This window comes from Schistocerca serialis, chromosome 9, assembly GCF_023864345.2.
Source record: "Schistocerca serialis cubense isolate TAMUIC-IGC-003099 chromosome 9, iqSchSeri2.2, whole genome shotgun sequence".
NCBI classification, from domain to species: domain Eukaryota; kingdom Metazoa; phylum Arthropoda; class Insecta; order Orthoptera; family Acrididae; genus Schistocerca; species Schistocerca serialis.
The window spans coordinates 209,166,511-209,192,247 of record NC_064646.1 but is presented as its reverse complement, the minus strand read 5'-3'; the positions used below and the strand labels follow the sequence as shown (position 1 = coordinate 209,192,247).

Sequence of the window (25,737 nt, the reverse complement as noted above, 5' to 3'; positions counted from 1 at the left end):
GCTGAGCCTGCAGTCTGTGAAAGTGAAGAAGAGTTCTCAGTTATGTTGAATGGAAGGAAAAGTCAAATGAGTACCTCAGGGCCAGTATAAGTTACATTAAATAAATTAAATTACTGTCAAATCCACTTTCATCAACATTATTTCATCATCAGATCAGTTATAAACGAAAATCTATAGTAACCGACCTCCTCTTAATTATAAGCTGCACCACGACCTCAAATACTTTATAATTATAAATCCTGATAATTACAACTCTAAAGAGATTCCATGATAACGGAGATATGCAAACAAAGACAAAGATTGTGAGGAGTAGCAGAAACAAGATAAGCTGTAAACTTCAAATCAAAACCGGTGCCTACGAAGTAGACGAAATTAAGGAATTCTACTATATATGAAGGAAAATAACACGTGACGAACGAAGCAAGGTATACGTAGAAAGCAGACTAACAAATGCAAAGAGGACATTCCTTGCCCATAGAAGTCTGCTGATGACAAATGTCCAGCTCAGTCTTACGGCCGGCCGAAGTGGCCGAGCGGTTCTAGGCGCTTCAGTCCGGAACCGCGCGACCGCTACGGTCGCAGGTGCGAATCCTGCCTCGGGCACGGATGTGTGTGACGTCCTTAGTTTAGTTTTAGGGGACTGATGACCTCAGATATTAAGTCCCATAGCTGTCAGAGCCATTTGGACCATTTTTTCAGTCTGACGGACAAATTTCTGATAATGTATATTTGGAGGCAAGCATTGTGTGGTAGTGAATCATGGAGTGTGGGATGTTTTTGAGATGTGGTGCTTTAGTAGGATGTTGAAATTTAGGTGAACTGGAATCGGTAAAGAAAGGAAGATACGCAAAACACGTACAAGAAAAATGGTTCAAATGGCTCCGAGCACAGTGGGACTTAACTTCTAAGGTCATGAGTCCCATAGAACCCAGAAGTACTTAAACCTAACTAACCTAAGGACATCACACACATCCATGTCCGAGGCAGGATTCGAACCTACGACCGTAGCGGTCGCGCGGTTCCAGACTGTAGCGGCTACAACCGCTCGACCACCCCGGCCGGCAAAGAAGAAGGGCAGTTTGATTGGATATGCGTTAAGATACTACAGAATAACTTCCGTGTTACTAGATGGAGCAGCAGACGGTAGAAGCTATAGGGGAGAATAAAGATTGGAATACTTGAAACAAATAACTGAGAACGTTTGGTGCAAGCTCTATTCTGAGATGAAGAGGCTGCCACAAGAGAGATATTCTTGACGAGCCTCGTCAGATACCTATTGATATCTCGCCTCTTATCACAACGTTCGTCCACCGTACCTGAGGACCTTTTGATGAGCCTCTACGCAAACGCACAAGTCTCTGTACGTCTGGCTGCGTGTATTGGCGGCCAGTGATTCGTCAGGCCGACAACCGGCGGCGTTCGCCACTTTCCCCAGCGCCACGATTCGCCCCGCCAGGATCTCCAGTTGGGCAGCCACCAGCAGCATGACGGACGCGAACAGGCAGTCGATGCCGTAGCTGATCTGGCTGAGCCACAGCCCTGCCACGCACTGCACGGCGTACGACAGCTCGTAGTAGCCGGTGTTGTTGTCCCAGGGGTGCTGGGCGAACGGCAGCCGCCGCTCGCCCGCGTGCGCGAACACCGGCATGGGGAACCAGACGAAGCACTGCGAGAACATGAAGAGAAGCATGCCCAGTGTGAGGCGCGTGGCGCCCTGGCGCGAGCGCCGCAGCACGGCGGCCAGGGCGGGGTCCCGCGAGCAGACCTCGCTCTGCAGCGACATCAGCCGGTCCACGCTCCGAGCCAGCGAGTTGTAGCGCAGACCGTCTCGCGCGAAGAAGACGATCTTGACGAGGCCGCTGGCGTTCGTAAAGGTGTTCATCAGCACCAGCGTCGTCTGCTCCAAGTCTCCCCAGCTGAAGCAAACAGCCAGGAAGCCCTCCGCAGTGTTCCAGATGCCGAGTGCGGCTCCGTAAGCCGTGTACAGGTGGAAGGGCCAGGCCTCGCACAGCGGCCACAGCCCGAAAATGTAGAGGTGCCTAATGTTCAGCTTCAGCACTGACCGCCCGCTGGCTTCCCAAGACAGAGGGGTTTCTAGCTCGTCTTCCTGTTCACTCTGCATCACGATGCTTCTGCGAAGTGCCCGCTGTTACGAAACAATATAAATGACCTGCCAGGTCCGGATGACTCTTTACCAGCTAGGTAGATGGACGATGTTTTCAGATCCTAAGCTGTACGAAGCTAATGACTACTCAAGTCACTAACTGCGCCAAGTAACTCCCGTTGACATGTCCTCTATATATATATGACTTCCACTGGTAAATAACTAAAGACGTCTGTATGAGTCCTAAATTATCTAATATTACCGCAGCGTTTAGTAACTGGTTTATTCAGGATCATCTGTTTTTATTCTCGTCGGAGTTACGTAATATAAACAAACGCAGTGCATCGATGCAACTAAATATTTGAAGCTGGTCGTCGTCCTTAGGTCGCGTTAAATAAACTGTTAGTTTAAGATATTTAGCTTTGTCAACTCTCTTTTGTGTACTCCTGGAAGCATCCTCCTTTTCATATAGAAAATACTTCCATTTGTTAAAGCTTTAGTTAAATCCGTGTTTGTAATTCACGTTTTAACAGGAAAACACGTCCTCTGATAAATACCTCTATGTGCTAACGGTAGCTATAAGAGTCAAGTATATCTGACAAATACTTTAACAAACACGTTGGTAATATAACGTAGTATAGACGAAAAATGTATAACGTTGTGAAGACTCAATTACTTATTTTTACTCATTTTTAAGGCCTTTTCTTATTTATTTTTGCTGATTCTCTATTATGCCGAAAGTTTTTTACTAGGCTGTTTTCTGGGTTTACGCTTGCCACGAAATACAAATTAAAATGAGTTTGGTTCTGCATGAAGTATGCGGGAGAGAAGGGAATAACGTTAAATTTCTCCAAGTCTCAGGAATTAATCGACGTGAATTGTTACTCACAAATGTATTTGTTTTATAAGTCAACAGACAAACACCGTTTTTAAGTTAAAAGCCATACTGTATGTACACTAAACGCTAGAGGAGCAACTCATCTCTGTCATAATAATAAATAATAATAATAATAATGTGTATTTAGTCTGTGTTGTAAGAACTGGGATAAAATAATTGTTGCAGGAAAAAATTTTCAGTATCCGATTGTTATATAATACCACTCATATCTGAAATTTTCGAAATTTTCTGTTTTCGTTGCGGTGTTTCCTAGAGAAACTGCTATATCAACAGCTGTATCATTCTCAATGAGTTTATTGATGCTAACTTTATCTGGTCGTCTGTTTTGTTTTGTCCACATCAGTATCCAATCTCAATGTTGTTATTATTGTTTGGATTCCATTTCGATGAACCAAGGCCGAATTCAGCAACAGAAACAATAGTTTGTGTTTCATTGGTCTTTGTTGTGCGCTTTCTCAGTTATCCAGGGGTGATTTCCATCTGCTAAAGCATTCGTTCTGTCTACTGCCCAGGGTTGTAGCAAAGCGATTGGAAAGTATGTGATCAACTGATTCTCCTCCACTTTCATGTGAGGGGAGATGAGCTTCTCGTGCATTCTTGTTGCTGTGACAATTGCTACGGCAAAAGCCTCAGGAGAAAGACAGCAGGTTACAGCAGGGCCTTGTAGGAGCCAGGCTAACCCACCACGTATAATATTCTCTTCACTTTAATATGTTATCTTTTGATCCCTTCGCAGTTTAGTTCTGCGAAGCTGCAAGGGTAAATGACATGAGGTGAAGTCTTTCCACTTGATTCATAAGCCCATCCTCAGCCTCTAGAAACATTTTTTAACTTAAATTTTCAGACTCTCGCAAAATTTGAAATGTTTAATATTTCTCGAAAATTATCCTTTTGTTACAAATCAAGTATTTCAACTGAAAGTGTCTGATAAAGTGAGCAAGTGAATTTTGCCTGCAGGATTTCTGCAGTAAGATATTTTGAGCTCAGTTCAGTGAATTCAGAGGGCAAATTACCAATCGCACCCGCCCGACAGATTTAGTTGTAAAATGACCCGCTTGACCGCCCGTCAAAAACTAAACGCAGACCAAGCATGAAAACAGGAAGAAGGGTTTTTTTTTTTTGGTCATCAGTCTACTGACTGGTTTGATGCGGCCCGTCACGAATTCCTTTCCTGTGCTAACCTCTTCATCTCAGAGTAGCACTTGCAACCTACGTCCTCAATTATTTGTTTGACGTATTCCAATCTCTGTCTTCCTCTACAGTTTTTGCCCTCTACCGCTCCCTCTAGTACCATGGAAGTCATTCTCTCACGTCTTAGCAGATGCCCTATCATCCAGTGCCGTCTCCTTATCAGTGTTTTCCACATATTCCTTTCCTCTCCGATTCTGCGTAGAACCTCCTCATTCCTTACCTTATAAGTCCACCTAATTTTCAACATTCGTCTGTAGCACCACATCTCAAATGCTTCGATTCTCTTCTGTTCCGGTTTTCCCAAGTCCATGTTTCACTACCATACAACGCTGTACTCCAGACGTACATCCTCAGAAATTTCTTCCTCAAATTAAGGCCGGTATTTGATATTAGTAGACTTCTCTTGGCCAGAAATGCCTTTTTTGCCATAGCGAGTGTGCTTTTGATGTCCTCCTTGCTCCGCCCGTCATTGGTTATTTTACTGCCTAGGTAGCAGAATTCCTTAACTTCATTGACTTCGTGACCACCAATCCTGATGTTAAGTTTCTCGCTGTTCTCATTTCTACTACTTCTCATTACCTTCGTCTTTCTCCGATTTACTCTCAGACCATACTGTGTATTCATTAGACTGTCCATTCCGTTCAGCAGATCATTTAATTCTTCTTCACTTTCACTCAGGATAGCAATATCATCAGCGAATCGTATCATTGATATCCTTTCACCTTGTATTTTTATTCCACTCCTGAACCTTTCTTTTATTTCCGTCATTGCTTTCTCTATGTACAGATTGAAGAGTAGGGGCGAAAGGTTACAGACTTGTCTTACACCCTTCTTAATACGAGCACTTCGTTCTTGATCGTCCACCCTTATTATTCCCTCTTGGTTGTTGTACATATTGTATGTGACCCGTCTCTCCCTATAGCTTACCCCTACTTTTTTCAGAATCTCGAACAGCTTGCACCGTTTTATACTGTCGAACGCTTTTTCCATGTCGACAAATCCTATGAATGTGTCTTGATTTTTCTTTAGCCTTGCTTCCATTATTAGCCATAACGTCAGAACTGCCTCTCTCGTCCCTTTACTTTTCCTAAAACCAAACTGATCGTCACCTAGCGCATTCTCAATTTTCTTTTCCATTCTTCTGTATATTATTCTTGTAAGCAGCTTAGATTCATGAGCTGTTAAGGTGATTGTGCGATAATTCTCGCACTTGTCAGCTCTTGCCGTCATCGGAATTGTGTGGATGATGCTTTTCCGAAAGTCAGATGGTATATCGCCAGACTCATATATTCTACACACCAACGTGAATAGTCGTTTTGTTGCCACTTCCCCCAATGATTTTAGAATATCTGATGGAATGTTATCTATCCCTTCTGCCTTATTTGACCGTAAGTCCTCCAAAGCTCTTTTAAATTCCGAAAAATGGCTCTGAGCACTATGCGACTTAACTTCTGAGGTCATCAGTCGCCTAGAACTTAGAACTACATAAACCTAACCAACCTAATGACATCACACACATCCATGCCCGAGGCAGGATTCGAACCTGCGACCGTAGCGGTCGCTCGGTTCCAGACTGAAGCGCCTAGAACCGCACGGCCACTCCGGCCGGCTTAAATTCCGATTCTAATACTGGATCCCCTATCTCTTCTAAATCGACTCCTGATTCTTATTCTATCACATCAGACAAATCTTCACCATCATAGAGGCTTTCAATGTATTCTTTCCACCTATCTGCTCTCTCCTCTGCATTTAAGAGTGGAATTCCCGTTGCACTCTTAATGTTACCACCGTTGCTTTTAATGTCACCAAAGGTTGTTTTGACTTTCCTGTATGCTGAGTCTGTCCTTCCGACAATCATATCTTTTTCGATGTCTTCACATTTTTCCTGCAGCCATTTCGTCTTAGCTTCCCTGCACTTCCTATTTATTTCATTCCTCAGCGACTTGTATTTTTGTATTCCTGATTTTCCCGGAACATGTTTGTACTTCTTCCTTTCATCAATCAACTGAAGTATTTCTTCTGTTACCCATGGTTTCTTCGCAGCTACCTTCTTTGTACCTATGTTTTCTTTCCCAACTTCTGTGATGGTCCTTTTTAGAGATGTCCATTCCTCTTCAACTGTACTGCCTACTGCGCTATTCCTTATTGCTGTATCTATAGCATTAGAGAACTTCAAACGTATCTCGTCATTCCTTAGTACTTCCGTATCCCACTTCTTTGCGTATTGATTCTTCCTGACTAATGTCTTGAGCTTCAGCCTACTCTTCATCACTACTATATTGTGATCTGAGTCTATATATGCTCCTGGGTACGCCTTACAATCCAGTATCTGATTTCGGAATCTCTGTCCGACCATGATGTAATCTAATTGAAATCTTTCCGTATCTCCCGGCCTTTTCCAAGTATACCTCCTATTGTGATTCTTGAACAGGGTATTCGCTATTACTAGCTGAAACTTGTTACAGAACTCAATTAGTCTTTCTCCTCTTTCATTCCTTGTCCCAAGCCCATATTCTCCTGTAACCTTTTCTTCTACTCCTTCCCCTACAACTGCATTCCAGTCGCCCATGACTATTAGATTTTCGTCCCCATTTACATACTGCATTACCCTTTCAATATCCTCATACACTTTCTCTATCTGTTCATCTTCAGCTTGCGACGTCGGCATGTATACCTGAACTATCGTTGTCGGTTTTGGTCTGCTGTCGATTCTGATTAGAACAACCCGGTCACTGAACTGTTCACAGTAACACACCCTCTGCCCTATCTTCCTATTCATAACGAATCCTACACCTGTTATACTATTTTCTGCTGCTCTTGATATTACCCGATACTCATCTGACCAGAAATCCTTGTCTTCCTTCCACTTCACTTCACTGACCCTTACTATATCTAGATTGAGCCCTTGCATTTCCCTTTTCAGATTTTCTAGTTCCCCTACGACGTTCAAGCTTCTGACATTCCACGCCCCGACTCGTAGAACGTTATCCTTTCGTAGATTATTCAATCTTTTTTTCATGGTAACCTCTCCCTTGGGGGGTACTGAACTGTAAAAAAGAAGCAAAATAGAAACATTGAACTGTTCAAGCTTAAGAACTGCAACATTGAACCAGTTGTAAGCCCCACGGTGTCGAGGTTATGTTGTCTCGGTGTTGGACTGCAAAGCGAGAGATCCGTGTTAAAATCTACCTTGTGCCCCATTTTTTTCACAAATTCATGAACTGCCCGTCTGGTCATTGACATGTCTGTTCTCTCTCTGTAGTCTGAGCGATTGTCATACTGTACATAGGATACAGAATATGACTTATGAAGTAAGAACGTATTACCATCGCAAGTAAATTTGATGAGTAGTGAGAGCACATGTGATGCGGTGTAGGCCTCTCACAGAAATGAAAATAACAAATAAACGGGTGAGAGCCATTTCATAACAAAGGAATTGAAGAAGCAGAACTTTCGAAACGGAATGTAAGAGTCATAATATGATGTTCTTGTGCAGAACAAAAAGGGGGTATTAACGTCCAGAGATCCCTTCGTTACACCTCGCTGTTGCGTCTGGCGGTTACACCACGACACAGGAACAGATTTGAATGCAGCGAATAGACACGTCAATGAACGGACGGACAATTCATTATTTTGTGAAAAAAATACGGAATACGAGAAAAATTAGAACACATGTCTTCCCTTCAAAGTCCAACACCGTGACTACATAAGCACAACGCAGTAGGTATTCAGATTGGCTCGATAATGCACACCTTGAGGTTGGATCATTCGCTGTTTCTATTTTGCTTCTTTTTTCACAGTTCAGTATATCTTCTTCCTGTTATCATGGTTCATCTGTGTTCACTTTTTGATGGTCTATCCAGTGGGCCATCTTACTACTTAGGAGGATACGATGGGCAGTTTACCTTGTCAGTTCAGACACCACCATTTAAACCCATCAAAAACATACGTTGCCATTTGAAACAGCCCATAGATTAATTGCTGTGATATTAGTAGTTTCAGGCGACTTGATTCAAGCAACACAATCATTCGCATAATACATTTACCCATAAATATATTTTATTATCTGTTTCCAATTCTTATTCATAATTAAATATTATTTCCTTATTCGTTAGACTGTTAATTTCTTCGTTGATTTCTTCTACATAATCTTAACAAATTTTTCTCGTTGGTTACTTCCACAAATTCTTTATGAATGTTAAGAACTTAATACTTCCGTAAATCAAATAATTTTATAATTACTATTCACATTACCGTTCTTGTCAAAAGCTACAACGGATCCTGATTTTCTTCGTATGTAGTAAGAACTTACAAAAACTAATAATAATCAGTTTTTATTGCAGTTGTTTCCTACAGGGCCAAATACTGTAAGTTAATAAATAGTGATTCAACTAACCCGTTCACCTTAAATATATCCGGAGCCGTATATGATATGGCAATTTTTTTTTTTTTTGCCAAGATGAAATGTGGAAAAGTCTTCACTAATCGACATACAGTTTCTTTTCATACTAAAGAAACTACATTCATATCGGTTTCATCTTCGTTTCTTCATATGGCTGTGGAGAATTTTCTGTTGCTAGTATTGTAGTTCTAATAGAGACATATTCTCCATAATCTGGTTATTGTTTTCGAAATAATAACGGTATTTAGAACTAAGAATTTATTGGCCTCGAACACGAAATTCGACGAGTGATAGATTGGAGAGTCATAACATGTGATCTCGAGTCGTAAGTAGATGCGAATCTCAACAGCAATCAGTGCATAAGGGGCCCGAGCTACTGCCCCTCCTGCAGCAGTTACATATGACATGTTTCACCATTTTACCAGGATAGTTCCCGGCCACATGCAGTGGCCAACGTCCAAGCCTTCTTCCAAGAACGGTGAGTGCCACCGCATCACTGACATACGTGTTCAACTGACATGCCACACATCCAACATATCTGGGACATAGTCGGTCTGCAACTTGTTCATTCTCGTCCTTCAGCAATCGTTGTCGATGCTCTCTATAGACGCATCTCAAATCGCATGCCAGCAAGTTCCAAAGCAGCATACCCAGGCTCTCTTCGATTCTGTACAACAATGTTTAGAGGGTTCCTTTGCACCACATGGTGGCTTCAAATAGTACTGAATGCTCACAGTCAAAGTGATGTACAATTCTGTCGTTCTAATGATTTTTGTATTGTCATGTACCCTCATCTGTGGAATGAATTTCATTGCCACCACATAACGCTTTTGTAGCGTTGGAACTCTCGTAATCAGCAGTGTAATACCGCTTTCAACAGCGCAACGAGCAACGGCCAGCTGCTTTGCTTTTATTTTACGGGTCAGCATCCGTTTGTCCGTAAACAACTGAATAACTGTAATACTTGCTTATCGGCTGGCAGAATTATCACTTAATGTTTCTCACATAATTCTTTCAAGAAAACATATTCGGTATTATTCAATTAGATTTCAGGCTTGCAACGGTTGAAGTCGATATCTTGCCATAATATTTAGATTGACGAACATTCGACCATCGTCAGGTGAGAGTTTCACATTACAACTGCACGTCGCTTTATACCAAAAACCAAGCGCAGAGACTACTGCTGCATAACTCCCTGTTTCAAGTTCAATGCTCACTGTCGTATATTACTCCACCAGAGGAGTATACGTAACGGTGGGATTGGCGTTCAAGGGCCCCAACAGCTACACACATAAAAAAAAAAGTTTGCATCACCTCGGTTCTCAGAACTCCTGAAGATTGACGTTTACTGTGGATATTGTATCACAGACCCCCGCCCAAAGATGTAAGCAACCATGTATGAACAGCGCCTATTAGACGGAGGGGGTCCGACAGCCGATCATTTCCGGTCATTCCACCAGGAAGGAGGTACACGGCTCACTTTTTTTGTAGTTTAACCACGCCTAGACGGTCAATAAAGAGGTTCGATCACGTCCGCATTGCTACTTTGTGCCACGAAAGGCTCTCAACAACGGAAGTATCCAAGCGTCTCGGAGTGAACCAAACCGATGTTAACCGGATGTGGACGAGATACAGAGAGATTGTCGATGACATGCCTCGCTGAGACCACCCAAGGGCTACTACTGCAATGAATGACCGCTTCCTAAGGATTTTTTCTCGGAGGAACCCCGACAGCAACACCACCATATTGAATAATGCTTTTCGTGCAGCCACAGGACGTCGTGCTACACTCAAACTGTGCGCAATACGTTGCATGATGCGCAACTTCACTCCCGACGCCTATGGCGAGGTCCATCTTTGCAACCAGCGCAGTACAGATACGCCCAACAACGTGATGAATGGATCGCTCTGGATTGGCATCACATTCTCTTGACCAATGGGTGTCGCAAATTCCTTCAACCAGACACGGAGACATGTTTGGAGGCAACCCGGTTAGGCTGAACGCCTTAGACACACTGTCCAGCGAGTGCAGCAAGGTGTGGGCTCCCTGCTGTTTTGGGGTTGCGTTATGTGGGCCCGACTTACGCCACTGGTGGTCATGGAAGGCGCCGTAACAGCTGTACGATACGTGAATGCCATCTTCCGACCAATAGTGCAACCATATCGGCCACAATGGTGAGGAATTCGTCTTCATGGACGACAATTCCTGCCCCCGTCGTGCACATCTTGTGGATGACTTCCTTCAGGATAACAACATTGCTCGACAAGAGTGGTCACCATGTTATCCGGACATGAACCCTATCGAACATGCCTGGGGTTGATTGAAATGGGCTGTTTATGGACGACGTGACTCACACACCACTCTCAGAGATCTATGCCCAATCGCCTTTGAGGAGTGGGACAATCTGGATCAATAGTGCGTTGATGAACTTGTGGATGGTATGCCACGACGAATACAGGCATGCATCAATGCAAGAGGACGTGCTACTGGGTATTAGAGGTACCGGTGTGTACAGTAGTCTGGACCACCACCTCTGAAGGTCTCACTGTATGGTGGTATAACATGAAACTTGTGGTTTTCATGAGCAATAAAAACGACAGAAATGATGTTTATGTTGATCTCTATTCCAATTTTCTGTACAGGTCCCGAAACTCTCTGAAACGAGGTGATGCAAAACTTTTTTTGATGTATGTAAAATTCAGTAGTCAATCTGGTAATGTTAACTGACAGTCGACGTTTCATCAGGTTGAAAGTCACCATCGTGATTAATGAGGTATGTTAAACGTACTTCCACAGATGTATTAATAACTGAAGATTCTTTTCGAGGCAGATATTTCCCTGACATAATAATTAGTTTAATGTCCAGTGGAAATACAACGCTTGGATACGGTTGATTTAATGGGTTACGAAAAACGAGTGCCGCGATCATGTTGCACAATTCTTTCATTCACTGTGAAGGTTGTTTGACAGAGACTTTGTCACATTTGTATGTCGCGACTTCCACAAACTCAGAACATACCAAGTTCAGAAGATCACAGGTCTTTGTAGGTGATACATATATATGTATATTGTAGCATCCCACCCATCACTTGGCTGGTTTTGGCGTGTGTTCACCCCAAGTAATCGACTAACAGATCAACAGAGAGTGCAAAACTGCCGCAATGTCGGATAACGCAAAGAAAGTAATAAGGCACTGTGACTCCTGATTGAACTGCGGTGGCAGTGTTGACATTAATTCATTCAGAATTGATCTCTTTTAATTAAAAAGGGGTGGACATTGATGTTATGTTCAGCTATTGAACACCAGATGCAAATGTTGAACATAAAATTAATTAAGAAAGTGACATGGGATTTCAACTACTTGATTGAAAACAGATGCAGTCGATTAGCACAGATATATTTTAACTCACAACGTTCAATCATTACATTACATGACTCTCCTAACAGGCTATGGTAATAAATTGCGTTTGCGTGGAGTAAAGCGTGATAAATCAAAAGTAGTTCCTATCGACTGACTAAGGCATAATGCGAAGTGCGAGAAGAATTCTACAATACATGGCCCATGAAACCCTCGTGCAAACTTTGCCGACGTGATCCAACAAATTAATCAGTGGTCGGAGCGGGTGCAATATCACCGAATTCAGCATGGTAGAGTGGCGTTGTTGTGTGGACGTCAGCCAACCTTGTGGTGGTGCAAGGCTGCGCTTGTCTATTCACTGCTAGCTATTTTGCTCAGTACATTGCTGAACCAAAACTTCCTATCTCCAAGCTCAATCATTCCCTTTGCTAAGTCTTAAACTGCAAAGATGTTTACTCTTTCTCAGGCAAGCTGAGTCAAGAGCGTCACGTCTGCACTCTATGCATGCTGGGAATGGAAGACCACTGCGGAGAATTCTCACTGTCCACTCTTCGCCTTGGTTTCCCCTCGAGCAAAATCACTTACGCCAATTGCAGCGCAAGTCGTGTTAATTATGCGTCGATTCCCAGTGCCGACCAATGCCTGCTCTGGGAAGTGAACAAATTCCCACAAAATTTCCTATCCTCTCAACTTCTATTTTGCTCCTCCCAGGCCACGCATCAAGGTTAGCGTCTGAACAAACACCAAGTTTTCCGGAATTCTGACTCCCAGGAGAGTACTTCAAATTCCTTGGTCCTACGTTCCAATCAGAGGCCAGCATATTTCATTCTGTCGCTCTTCACCTGATTTGCTTCAGACTCTGCAGACCGTGAATTCAGCGTGAAGTTGCTATAGTCACGAACACGCATATTTTGACCTCTGTTGACCGCTCCACCATAGCTTTGCGCGGATTTATCGCATGTTTCACAGAAAATGGGACGGCGGACATTTATCAACAGGCATACAAGTTCTTCATCTGTTTCCCGGTACACCAGTATGGAGTCGGGGTCAACCACCCACTCACTGTCACTCATCTTAAGGCGGCTGGAGGCCACGCCACGTTACTGCTTTCTCAGAGCTTGAGCCGCCCTAAGTTGCCTATTGTCATTTCCCTTCGCCGTTCCCCAGCCACCCACGGTCAACTCTAAATGCTTCCCTGGGGTAAACTAGTGTATAGTAAATCGACTCATTTACACAAAATTTTCATGTCATGTGAATTACTTTAAAACCATCACCCGACATTAATTATTCAAATACGTCCATACTATACCCTCTACAAGATGCATTGTGCGTTGTCAGTCTTGTTGTTCAGCCCTACTGTTCGTTCAACGTGAGTTAGGTGATCTTTAATGGCTTCATGTAAGGGGCATAGTTCTTGCCATCTTACAATATATACTGTAACCATCTATAAATCCCTGTGCTCTTCTGAATTTCGTAGTTCAAATGATTCAAATGACTCTAAGCACTAAGTGATTTAACATCTGAGGTCATCAGTCCCTTAGGCTTAGAACTCCTTAAACCTAACTAACCTAAGGACAACACACACATTGATGCCCTTGGCAGGATTCAAACCTCCGACCGTAGCAGCAGCGCAGTTCTGGACCGAAGCGCCTAGAACCGTTCGGCCACAGCGGCCGGCTGAACTTCGTGCGTATAGCACCTACGAAGACCTGTGCTCTTCTGAACTTGGTATGTTCTGTGTTTGCGGAAGTCGCAACTAAACATAATACCACAGAATCCATATTTACATACCTCCCAAACCTGTCAATAATATCAACAAATTTTGCCACAGAAATAACGGGCTTCATGTATCAGAATTGTGCCCGCCCTGCTAGCCGTGAGTTCTAACGCACTGCTTCCCGAGCGGGAAGGCGCGTGCCGGTCCCCAGCCAGCCTGTAGATGGTTTTTAACACGGCTTTTCGTCTGCCTCGGCGAATGCGGGCTGGTTCCCGTTATTCCGCCTCACTTACACTGTATTGGTGATTGCTGCGCAAACAGTCTCCACATATGCGTACACCATAATTAGTCCACCACGCAGACATTGGGGTTAGACTCGTCTGGAATGCGACGTTCCTGGGAGGGTATACTGGGGGCCGAACCGCACAATAACCCTGGGTGCAGCGTAGGGCGGTGGTGACGTGAGTGAACTGCTGTATCCTGTCGAGGGGTTGTGTACCACTGAGGCATTTGGCAGGGACGAATCCTCTCCGTCGTTTCTAAGTCCAATGTCAATACTTATATACGTACATACATCAGCATTGTTGGGTTAATAACCTGTTGCAATACGTGATCAAAAGTATCCGGAACACTGACTGAAAATGTTTTACAATTTCGTGGCTCCCTCTATCGGTAACGCTGGAATTCAGTATGGTGTTGGCCCACCTTTAGCCTTCCACTCTTGCAGGCATACATTCAACCAAGTGGTGGATGGTTTCTTGGATAATGGCAGCCCATTCTTCACGGTGTGCTGCACTGAGGAGATGTTTCAATGTCGGTCGGCGAGATCTGCCACGAAGTTGGCGTTCTAAAACATCCCAAACGCTTTCTATAGGATTCAGGTCAGGACTCTGTGCAGGCCACTCCATTACAGGGATGTTATTGTCGTGTAACTACTCCGCCACAGGCGGTGCGTTATAAATAGGTGCGCAATCGTGTTGAAATATTCAATCGCCATCCCCAAATACCTCTTCAACAGTGGGAAGCAGAAGATGCTTAAAACATCAATGTAGGCCTCTGCTGTGATAGTGCCAAGGAAAATATCAAGGACTGCAATCCCCCTCCATGAAAAACACGACCACACCATAACGCCACCGTCTCCGAATTTTACTGTTGGCACTACACAGACGATGTTCACTGGGCATGCACCATACCCACACCCTGCCATCGGATCGCCACATTGTGTACCGTGATTCGTCACCCCAGACAACGTTTTTCCACTGTTCAGTCGTCAAATGTCTACGCTCTTACACCAAGCATGGTGTGTGGTTATGAGCAGCCGCTCGACAATGAAATCCAAGTTCTCTCAACTCCCTCCTAACTGTCATAGTACTTGATGCAGTTTTCATTTCCTGTGAGATGGTCTGGATAGATGTCTGCCTATTACGCATTAAGACCCTCTTCAAATTGTCGGCGGTCTCAGTCACGGAACAGTTGGGGTCGGCCTGTAGGCTTTTGTGCTTTACGTGTCCCTTCACGTTTCCACTTCATTATCACATCGGAAACAGCGGACCAAGGAAAGTTTATGAGTGTGTAAATCTCGCGTAGAGACGTATGACACAAATGACACCCAATCACCTGACCACCTTCAAAGTTCGTGAGTTCCGCGGAGCGCCCCATTTCCCTCTCTCATGATGTCTAATCACTAATGAGATCGCTGATAAGGAGTAGCTGGCAGTAAAACGAACTTCATTTGTAGAGCAGCCTACGTGTCTGCAGCAACAAATGGATTCCTGGACAAGATGTGGCACTGCACGACAGGTGTTTAGCATTGGAGTAGTATTGGCTTGCCATATTGACCTGCTTGGCATTGCAGCTTGTATATCAGTGGCCAATAAAATATTTTCAAACCCCTGGTATGTAGGCTGCCTTGAATAGCAAATGTATTATGGGAGAAGTGTAGGTCTGTATCATAGAACAGTACTGCAGGCGCCACACTTGCCGATTAGACATCTACAGCAGGGAGCAAGTTACGATAGATAGGCGAGCTGATGGACAAAGAGAGGTTATGAGGGGGAGAGGCAGACAGGTGTAGAAGGGGCAGTGGACAGGTGGAAAAGGAAGAGGAGGAGGAGAATATTTTCATAGTGGGTTGGAAGGTGGAAGATATGGTAAGAATGAATGGGTGCAGGGAGTGGACAAAGAGAGAGGGAGGAGGAGTGAGATACAGGGAGAGAGGAGCGTGAGATAGAGGTGGGAGGATGATTTGGACTCAGAGAAGCAGCAGGAGGGGGAGTGTTCAATATATGTGTCGAATATACACACACACACATTTATATATATCCGGAACCCAGTCTGAAAATGACTTATATGGATGAACTCTGCTGGGGTAATGTTGAGATGGTTAGAGGAAGGGATTAAAAGAGAGATGTGGGAGCAGAAGGAGATGGTAGATACTGCGGAGGAGCAGGAGCTGGAGGAGCTCGGTATTGAGACGTGACAGTGAAGATGGACAGGGAAGTATGAGGAGTGAAGGGTAGAAACCATGCGAGGACGAGTTTAACAAAGAAAAGGAAGGAGAATGTGAGCAGATGGAGGGGAGTAATACTCAGAGGGAGGGGGCAGAGGAGACTGATGAAGTGGGAGGAACGAGGAGATGAAGAGAGGGTGGGGAAGAGAGCGGATAGGTACAGACAGGTGAGGGGAAGAGTTGGACAGAGATACACAGGAAGAAAGAGGTGGAAAGAAGGTGTATACAAAGTACCTGTCGAACACATACATGGGCAAAGCTGTAAGAAAAGGCTACATGTGCAGAAGGGCGCAGCTGGAATAGGGTTAAATTAATAGAAGATGTAATGGACAGAGAGGGGGCTGCAGGGGATGGGCAAAGAGTAGGTGACAGTAAGTGGGTTACTGGCAGAGAGAGATGTGGGAAGAGTATGTGTATCAAGACAGTGTGTGAGGCGGTATAGATAGGGAGAGGGAGGAGGAGATAATGGAAAGAAAAATGGGGTAGGAGGAGACACATAAGGGTAAAGAGGAGAAGCATTTTGAGAGGGGGAGGTAGAGAGAAGGGAAGGCGATGGAAAAAAATGATGCAAATGGCTCTGAGCACTATGCGACTTAACTTCTGAGGTCATCAGTCGCCTAGAACTTGGAACTAATTAAACCTAACTAACCTAAGACATCACACACATCCATGCCCGAGGCAGGATTCGAACTTGCGACTGTAGCGGTCGCTCGGTTCCAGACTGTAGCACCTAGAACCGCACGGCCACTCCGGCTGGCAAAGGCGATGGACACAGAGAGGGGGGAGAAGAGGAGATGTACAGGGCAAGAGGAATGAAGCAGATGGATTGAGAGAGGGGACAGGATGATGAAAAAAAGAGCGGGAGAGGAGGACGCTTGAGCAAAGGGGTGGAGAGAAGGCTAGTGTTATCAAAAGGTAGCCTTAGGGTTCTATCTAATTTAGATGAAACTTTGCCAGCATTTAGGAGGAACGCCCTGGATTTGAACAGGTCGTTCTCCTCTTAATTTTGTGAACCATCACGTTTACTCCTCTTTAGAGCTGCCCTAATGTGATATGAAGAATATCCATTTCCTTTGAACACAGGCTGTAGGTGTTCCACCTCCTTTGGCAGGCTTTAGCAGGCACAGCATGTGTCTGATGCACTTGCTTTTGGAGGACGTCCTTAATTTATGACGGGTGCTGATAGCTAGAAGCCTACATATACAGGTCAGTGCATGTGGGCTAATGATAAATTGAGTGCTCCACAGATCTTTCCACTTTACGATTGACTAAGGCATCTAGAAATGGTAGAACGCCGTCTGTCTCCACTTCTGTCATAAACTTCGGTGGTATTTAGATGTAAGAATATTGACATCTCTTGTTCAACGTGTGGAGTCGAAATATCGTAACAAGTCGTCGATGTCGTTTGGTTGCAAGCCTCGTGGAACACCCATTACAACGGGAAGAATTCAAGAATCACACCCTCTTGCTATGAAAAAGAAATTCTGAGTAAGCAATCTGATCAGTATGCTACACTTGTCCTGCTCTCTCTTCTCCTTCCCGTGGAAGCGACGTTACTAGATGATGCACAAAAAGTGTGTAACCTTTTCAGTCTTGAGAATAGACTTATTGAATGACAGGTACATATTGATCAGTGCGTTGCTTGGTATTAAAATAGAATAAAAAGCAAAATGTGAAAAAATTGTGTGAGTCACCAACATTTTAGCGCATGTACCATATGTGCTATATCACGACACACTTTTGAAGGATTTTGTGTATAAACTGACGACTGAAGTACATGCATACTTTTTGTAATTATCACAATATGTTGCTATATTATTATATGTGAAAATAGAATAACATATTTTTTGTAATTATGCTATTTTTATGATATTGCAAAGAAAGGTTTCTTTTTTCTGTGAAATAGAGATATATTTAGCATTTAGCCCACTGCACAAACATGAAACTCTTACATGAAGGCAACGCAATCTGAAACGACTTTTATGGATATTATTCATCATCTCAGATAATTGCATGGGATGGAACTTTCTTGCCCTTGGTGATTTCACGGTCTGATGTTCTGAAGCATTTCGTCTTTTGAACTCAGTCATCTTTGTCAGCAAATTTATCCGCCTTCTTTATTCTTTCCTTCCTCATGCGTGGCTGTAAAAACATAGGTTGTTGCCGAAAGTAAACCCATTGCTATGTTGAAAGAAATTTATCACTGTTTCGTTGTGAAGAAATAAACAATTACTTTTTCTGTACCGTGGGTTTAATTAGCATTTTACAACATGGTCATTTACGCCACAGGTTAAAATTACTGTAACAAAATTACGTTTATTTCTCGAAGTCATGCTGCCACATCCTGAAGGCATGCAGATGCAAGCACACAACGTTTACACTACAACACAGCGCAGTAAGTTCTGTTAACTCCGTGAGACAGAGGAAAATAAAAGTTGGATGTATTATACGCTAATTTTGGTAAACATTTTTGGAATTCAGTGATCAATTAATTGTTATATTTAGATTAAAGTTCAGTCTTGATCACGTTATGTCTGTTTTAATGAGTAACCGGTTTCGGTTTTTTCTATAAAACCATCATCAGACCCATTGGCTTCCTTGGGTTGGTAGGTGGAGCTCTCCTTGCTGCTGTGCAAACTGATCAGTTGACTGCACAGCAGCAAGGAGAGCTCCACCTACCAACCCAAGGGAGCCAATGGGTCTGATGATGGTTCTATAGAAAAAACCGAAACCGGTTACTCATTAAAACAGACATAACATGATCAAGACTGAACTTTAATCTAAATATATTATACGCTACATCAGGACTGAGGAAGGTAAACGAATACCAGTGGTGTATTAAAACGGGGATAAAATTTAGCCATGTGCTCCGTACCTTCAACTTATCATCTTCAAGATGTTTCTGTGTAAGGCTAATAACGGGCGGAAAACTCTTGTCTCTCTTAATTCGTTTACAAAACTGTCGAATTTACCTTCGTTCCTAATCATAATACTGACTGTTACGTAGCAGCAGAACTTCATTTCGGAAATTTATTTTATTCTGAAATTTTGGCTACTATATCTTACAAGCGTTTTGCTTCCGCCTAGAAAAAATTCGTCTACGAGTGAAGATCACTCCTTCCGCCTTCTCAAAATGAGAAAATTATGTATGAAGAGTTTTTGACCTATTCACGACCCACAAGAGCAACAGGAACCGTTTCTGTAGAATTACTTTTTTTTTCTTTTTTGTCATTAGTCATCTGACTGGTTTGATGCGGCCTGTTGTCACGAATTCCTCTCCTTCGCTAACCTCTCCATCTGAGAGTAGCACTTGCAACCTACATCCTCATTTATTTACTGGATATTCCAATTTCTGTCTTCCTCTGCAGGTTTTGTCCTCTACAGCTCCCTCCACTACCACGGAAGTCACTCCCTAATGTCTTTACATGTGTCCTATCGTCCTGTCCCTTCTCCTTATCAGTGTTTTCCACATGTTCCTTTCCTCTCCGATTCTGCGCAGCAACTCCTCATTCCTTACCTTATCAGTCCACTTAATTTTCAACATCCGTCTGCAGCACCACATCTCAAATGCTTCCATTCTTTTCTGTTCCGGTTTTCGCACAGTCCAAGTCTCACTACCATACAATGCTGTACTCCAGACGTATATCCTTAGAAATTTCTTCCTCACATTAAGGTCGATATTTGATATTAGTAGACTTCTCTGGGACTGGAATGCTCTTTCTACCATTGCTAGTCTGCTTTTAATGTCCTCCTTGCTCCGTCCGTCGTTGGTTATTTTACTGCCTAGGTAACAGAATTCCTTAACTTCATCCACTTCGTGACCACCAATCCCGATGCTAAGTTTCTCGCTGTTCTCATTTCCACTATTTCTCATTACTTTCGTCTTACTCTCAATCCATACCCCGTACTCATTAGGCTGTTCATTCCGTTCAGCAGATCATATATTTCTTCTTAACTTTCACTCAAGATAGCATTCACATCAGCGAATCGTACCACTGATGTCCTTTCACCTAGAATTTTAATTCCATTCCGGTACCTCTCTTTTATTTCCATCATTGCTTCCCCGATGTACAGATTGAAGATTAGGGGCGAAAGGCTACATCCTTGTCTTACACCCTTTTTAACACGAGCACTACGTTCTTGGTCGTCCACTCTTATTATTCCCTTTTGGCTGTTTTACGTATTGTACATGACCAGCCTCTCCCTATAGCTTACCTCTACTTTTTAAAGAATTTTAAACATCTTGCACCATTTTACATTATCGAATCCTTTTTCCAGGTCCACTGATCGTCATCTAGCACATCCTCAATTTTCTTTTACATTTTTCTGTATATCATTCCTGTAAGCAACTTGGATGCATGAGCTGTTAAGCTGATAATCCTCGGACCTGTCAGTTCTTGCCGTCTTCGGAATTGTCAAGATGATGCTTTTCCGAAAGAGAGATGGTATGTCGCCAGTCTCATACATTCTACATACCAATGTGAATAGTCGTTTTGTTGCCACTCCTCCAATGATTTTAGAAATTTTGGTGGAATGTCATCAATCCCTCCTTATTTGATCTTAAATCTTCCAAAGTTTTTTAAATTCTGATTCTAATACTGGATCCCGCATCTCTTCTGAATAGACTCCTATTTATTCTTCTATCACATCAGACAAATCTTCCCCCCTCATAGAGGCTTTCAATGCATTCTTTCCACCTACCCGCTCTCTCCTCTGCATTTAACAGTGGAATTCCCGTTGCACTCTTAATGTTATCACCCTTACTTTTAATGTCACTGAAGGCTGTTTTGACTTTCCTGTGTGCTAGAAAAGAAAAAACGGGAAGAAACTGGACAGCTAGGAGAAGAGTAGCAAGTTCGTGAAATACACCAAAAGATTAAAGAAGGAAAGACCGGATTCCAAGCCAGAACAAATACGTGTAGGAACAAAGAAGAGGGTTTGATAGGGGAGAGTAATAAAACACTTGACAGGTGGGCAGAATACTTCCAAGAGTTATTGAACCCAGAAATAGAAGGGTAAACTGCTAGAACTATCGAGGAATCTCCCTACTTAATACTACATATAAAGTTTTCTCCAAGATTCTAACCAAGAGACCGACTCCGTATGTGAAAGAGAGAGTTGGAGACTATCAGGGTGGCTGTAGAAGAAATAGATGATCAACTGACCAGATATTCAAATTGTGCATACTACTTGAAAAATGTTACGAACATCAAATTAACATAAACCAGCTTTATATCAACTTTAAACAAGCAGGCTGGAATACCTAAGTCGCTCATTAAACTTTCTATGATGACCCTCAGCGAAACCATCTGAGAAGTAAAAATACAGGACGAAGTCTCCAGAGAAGTGGAAGTGAAAAAGTGACTTAGACAGGGTGAAAAATTCTCCTCATTGCTATTCAACCTTTGCCTAGAAAAAGTCATAAGTCAGATAGAGTTAAACAAAGGAGGAATCTTCTTAAATCGTTCACTACAGTACCTAGCCTACGCCGACGATGTGGCTTTACTCGTGCGAAACATTGCTGTGCTAGGCGAAGCCTATCAACAAGTGGAGAAAGGTGCAACTTTGTCCTGACAGTCAATGTCGAAAAGACCAAGTATATGACAATGACCAACCAACAAAACCTACCAAATCTCAGGATAGCCGAGAGGGAGTTTGAAAGGGTGAGAGACTTCTAGTACCTTGGGTCGACTATCATTGAAACAAATGACATTGGCAGTGAGATGAAAGCCAGAATAGCAGCAGGTAACGGATGCTACTTTGCCGAATTATCCATGCTTAGGAGTTCGCTTCTATCACGAAAATCCAAAATCCTCATTTACAAAACAATTATAAGACCAGTTGTAATGTATGGTGCTGAAACATGGACCGTGACTGTAAATGAGGAACACATCCTTAGCATTTGGGAGAGAAAGGTGCTACGTAAAATATATGACTCAATATATGATCAAGAACGTTGGCGCATTCGTACGAATGCAGAACTACAACACCTTTTTGAAGAACCTGACATTGTCACATCCATTAAAATAAGAAGACTGCGGTGGGCAGGGCACGTGGTCAGAATGGAAGAAGGGAGAGCATGTAAGAAGATTTTTGATGGCAAGGCTGAAGGCAGACGGCGGAGGGGACGCCCCAGAAAGAGATGGGTGGATTTAGTTGAAGAAGACTTGAAAAAGCTAGGTGTCAGAGGATGGAGACGGAAAGCCATGGATCAGATAGAATGGCAGGATATTGGAATGCAGACCAAAGCCCTTCAAGGGCTGTAGAGCTGAGGAGTAAGTAAGTATGCTTAATCTGTCCTTCCGACGATCATTTCTTTTTCGATGTCTTCACATTTTTCCTGCTACCATTTCGGCTTAGCTTCCCTGCACTTGCTATTTATTTCATTCCTCAACGACTTGTATTTCTGTATTCCTGAGTCTCCACTTCAACTACACTGCCTACTGAGCTATTCCTTATTGCTAGCCTAGGAGAACTTCAACAGGATCTCGTCATTCCTTAGTACTTCCATATCCCACTTCTTTGTGTGTTGGTTATTCCTGACAAATGTCTTAAACTTCTGCCTACTCTTCATCAGTACTATATTGTGATCTGAGTCTATATCTGCTCCTTGGTATACCTTACAATGCATTATCTGATTTCGGAATCTCTGTCTGACCATGATATAACGGAACTGAAATCTTCCTGTATCATCAGACCTTTCCCAAGTATAACTCCGCCTCTTGTGATTCTTGAACAGAGTATTTGATATTACTAGCTGAAACTACAGAACTCAATTAGCCTTTCTCCTCTCTCATTATTTGTCCCAAGCTAACACTCTCCAGTAACCTTTTCTTCTACTCCTTCCCCTACAATTACATTCCCGTCCACCATGACTATAAGATTTTCATTCCCCTTTACATACTGTATATCCTTTCAGTATCCTCATACACTTTCTCTACATCTTCAGCTTGCGAAGTCGGCATATACAGCTGAACTGTCCTTGCCGGTGTTGGTTTGCTGTCGATTTTGATAAGAAGAACCCTGTCACTGACTGTTCACAGAAACACACTCTCTGCCCTACCGTCCTATTCATAACGAATCCAACTCCCTTCATACCATTTTCTGCTGCTGTTGATATTACCCTATACTCATCTGACCAGAAATCCTTGTCTTCTTTCCACTTCACTGAACACTACTATATTTAGATTGAGCCTTTGCACTTCCCATTTTATATTTTCTAGTTTCCCTACCACGTTCAAGCTTCTGACATTCTCCGACGCGTAGAACGTTATCCTTTCGTTGATTGTTGAATCTTTTTCTCATGTTAACCGCCCCGCAGCAGTACCTCAAGGAGATCCGAATGGGGGACTATTCCGTGATCTTTTGCCAGTGGAGATCTTCATGACACTTCTTCAATTACAGGCCACATGTCCTGTGAAAACACGTTACGTGCCTTTAATGCAGCGGTTTTCATTGCCTTCTGCATCCTGATGCCATTGATCATTGCTGATTCTTTCGCCTTTAGGGGCAATTTCCCACCCGTAGGACAAGTGAGTGCTCTGAACCTGTGCCCACTCCTCCGCCCTCTTTGACGCGATCGGTGGCTGAATGAGGCTGACTTCTTATGCCGGAAGTCTTCGGCCGCGAATGCTGATTATTAATCAAAATTTAAGCAGTGGCTGGATTCTAACCCGGGACCGAAGACATCATGATTATGAATCAAGGGCAGGGGTCAACATCCGAAGCCTGGCCATCCCGACGCTATGCCCAAGCAACGTGTTTTAGGATCGAAGGATCAGGGAGAGGTCGTCTAACATTCTGCCTGGTGTCTGTTTGTTCTATATCGTGTCTCCCTACCACTTTCGCGCAACGACGCTCTGAGCGTGTTTTTAGGAAATTTACTAGTTTGAACCTGGGACTTGTTGCTGGTAAGGAGACGCCAGACCACACATGACATGTAGAATTCAGAAGAGTTCAGTGGGACTAGCGATGATATAACCAAATACTTAATGATTTCAGCGTCAGCTGCACTGCACTCCCTGTAAAAGAATTTTAATACTAACTGAATTTAGTGGAAGGGATTCAAGGCTTTCCTATTTTTAGTTAGCTGGTAAAATAAAGTCGAAAAAGCAGTTAAGTTTACGACTGGAAATTTTACTCTACGCACAAAACATTGTTTAAAATTTGCACTATTGATAAAAGGAAATGTTTTAATACAGGATGGTAAAAACCAACTGAACGAATATTCCCTTAATGGGTTTCCACGTTCTACAATGGATCAAAGGATGACCTATGCCATATCACATCTATAATCTAGGTTTAAACTAAGTTTCACGAAAGAGATAACTATCAAAATGGTCTACAGTGATCCTCAATTATCTCTAATTATTTATCGAACTTGTCGTAAATTACCGTGCTGATGTGGCTTCTCAGTAACTATGTAACAGAAAAATCATCGCGTTTCAGATTTTCACTTCAAGTGACAAATGTGAACACCATGAGCTCGAATTGACAATCGACATTAGTATTACGCAAAAAGAGGGTGTAACAGATGACACTTCTGCAGTTCTGAGTGAATCTTTATGCGCTGTTATGCGGCATCGCGTGCGTTCATTACCTTGTCGGTGTTCGTCAGGGGATGGCGGCCGGCGCAGCTCCGCTCACCTCGCCGTCTCGGAAGCAACTCTCGCTAACTTCTCCTTACTACAATTTACTGAAGTTGGTTTAAAAAACTATCTCGGTGTGTTTTCATCTGACCAATCAGGGTCTCAATGTTAACCTTAAGCTCCGCCTACAAAAATTCTGTCCATCCAATGAGAAACGTTATACTTTAGGTGGTGGGGCAATGTTTTTAAGGATTGCAACGTAGCAGAGACGGGAAAAAGTCTCACGCTAAAACTTGCAGGTGGTGTGGCCCTTTTTGTGTTATCGTAAGATCTATACCGTTCTTCTGGAGGGCTCTAGCTTTTAACATGGGCTGGGGGGTGGTCCTGACGTAACAGAGACGCGAAAAAGTCTCACGCTAAAACTTGCAGTTGCGGTGTAGTCCTAGCGGTTAGCTGGCGATGTGGTTGTCCGTCCCTTATCGTAGGGCCTTGTAGCTTAACATTGTTCTGCTCTCGGCTTCTGTTCTCGTTTCTCCCCTCAGAACTCGTCTGTCTCATGGTGGGAAGAAGTGACATGCATTTAGGCATTCTTGTGTTAGTCTGTGGTATTCCATTTGCTCACTCGTTACTCATATTACTTTGGTTAATTTAATGTCATGATTTATTCGGAGCTATGTGATATACTACTGGATTTGCTTATCATGTCAGGGTTTTCTTTGAAGGTGTTGTATTTGCCTGACACCTTACATATCACCACCCGTTGAACTTAATTTTTGCACTGAATTTAGGCAATGATTGAATCGTTGTCTAAGTCAGTCAAAAATTATTCCTTTATCTAAATTTTGTTGCCTACTGTTCAGCCACGTTATTCTGGTTCTATGCCAGTTTGTATTACTAATTTATAGTTTTATATTCTTCCACATTATTCTCAAAAATGACAAGAGAAGTATATTTTTATGCTATTATTAA

General features: G+C 43.0%; 1 protein-coding gene across 1 annotated transcript in view; it reads right to left on the bottom strand.

Moving 5' to 3' along the window:
* The window catches only part of LOC126418502 (odorant receptor Or2-like), a 37,123-nt gene extending 35,001 nt beyond the window's left edge, over positions 1-2,122 (bottom strand). Inside the window, exon 1 of the mRNA XM_050085290.1 lies at positions 1,317-2,122. Coding sequence (XP_049941247.1) covers positions 1,317-2,122 — 806 coding nt within the window. The remainder of the gene's footprint in view (positions 1-1,316) is intronic.
* Between the last annotated feature and the right edge of the window lie 23,615 nt (positions 2,123-25,737).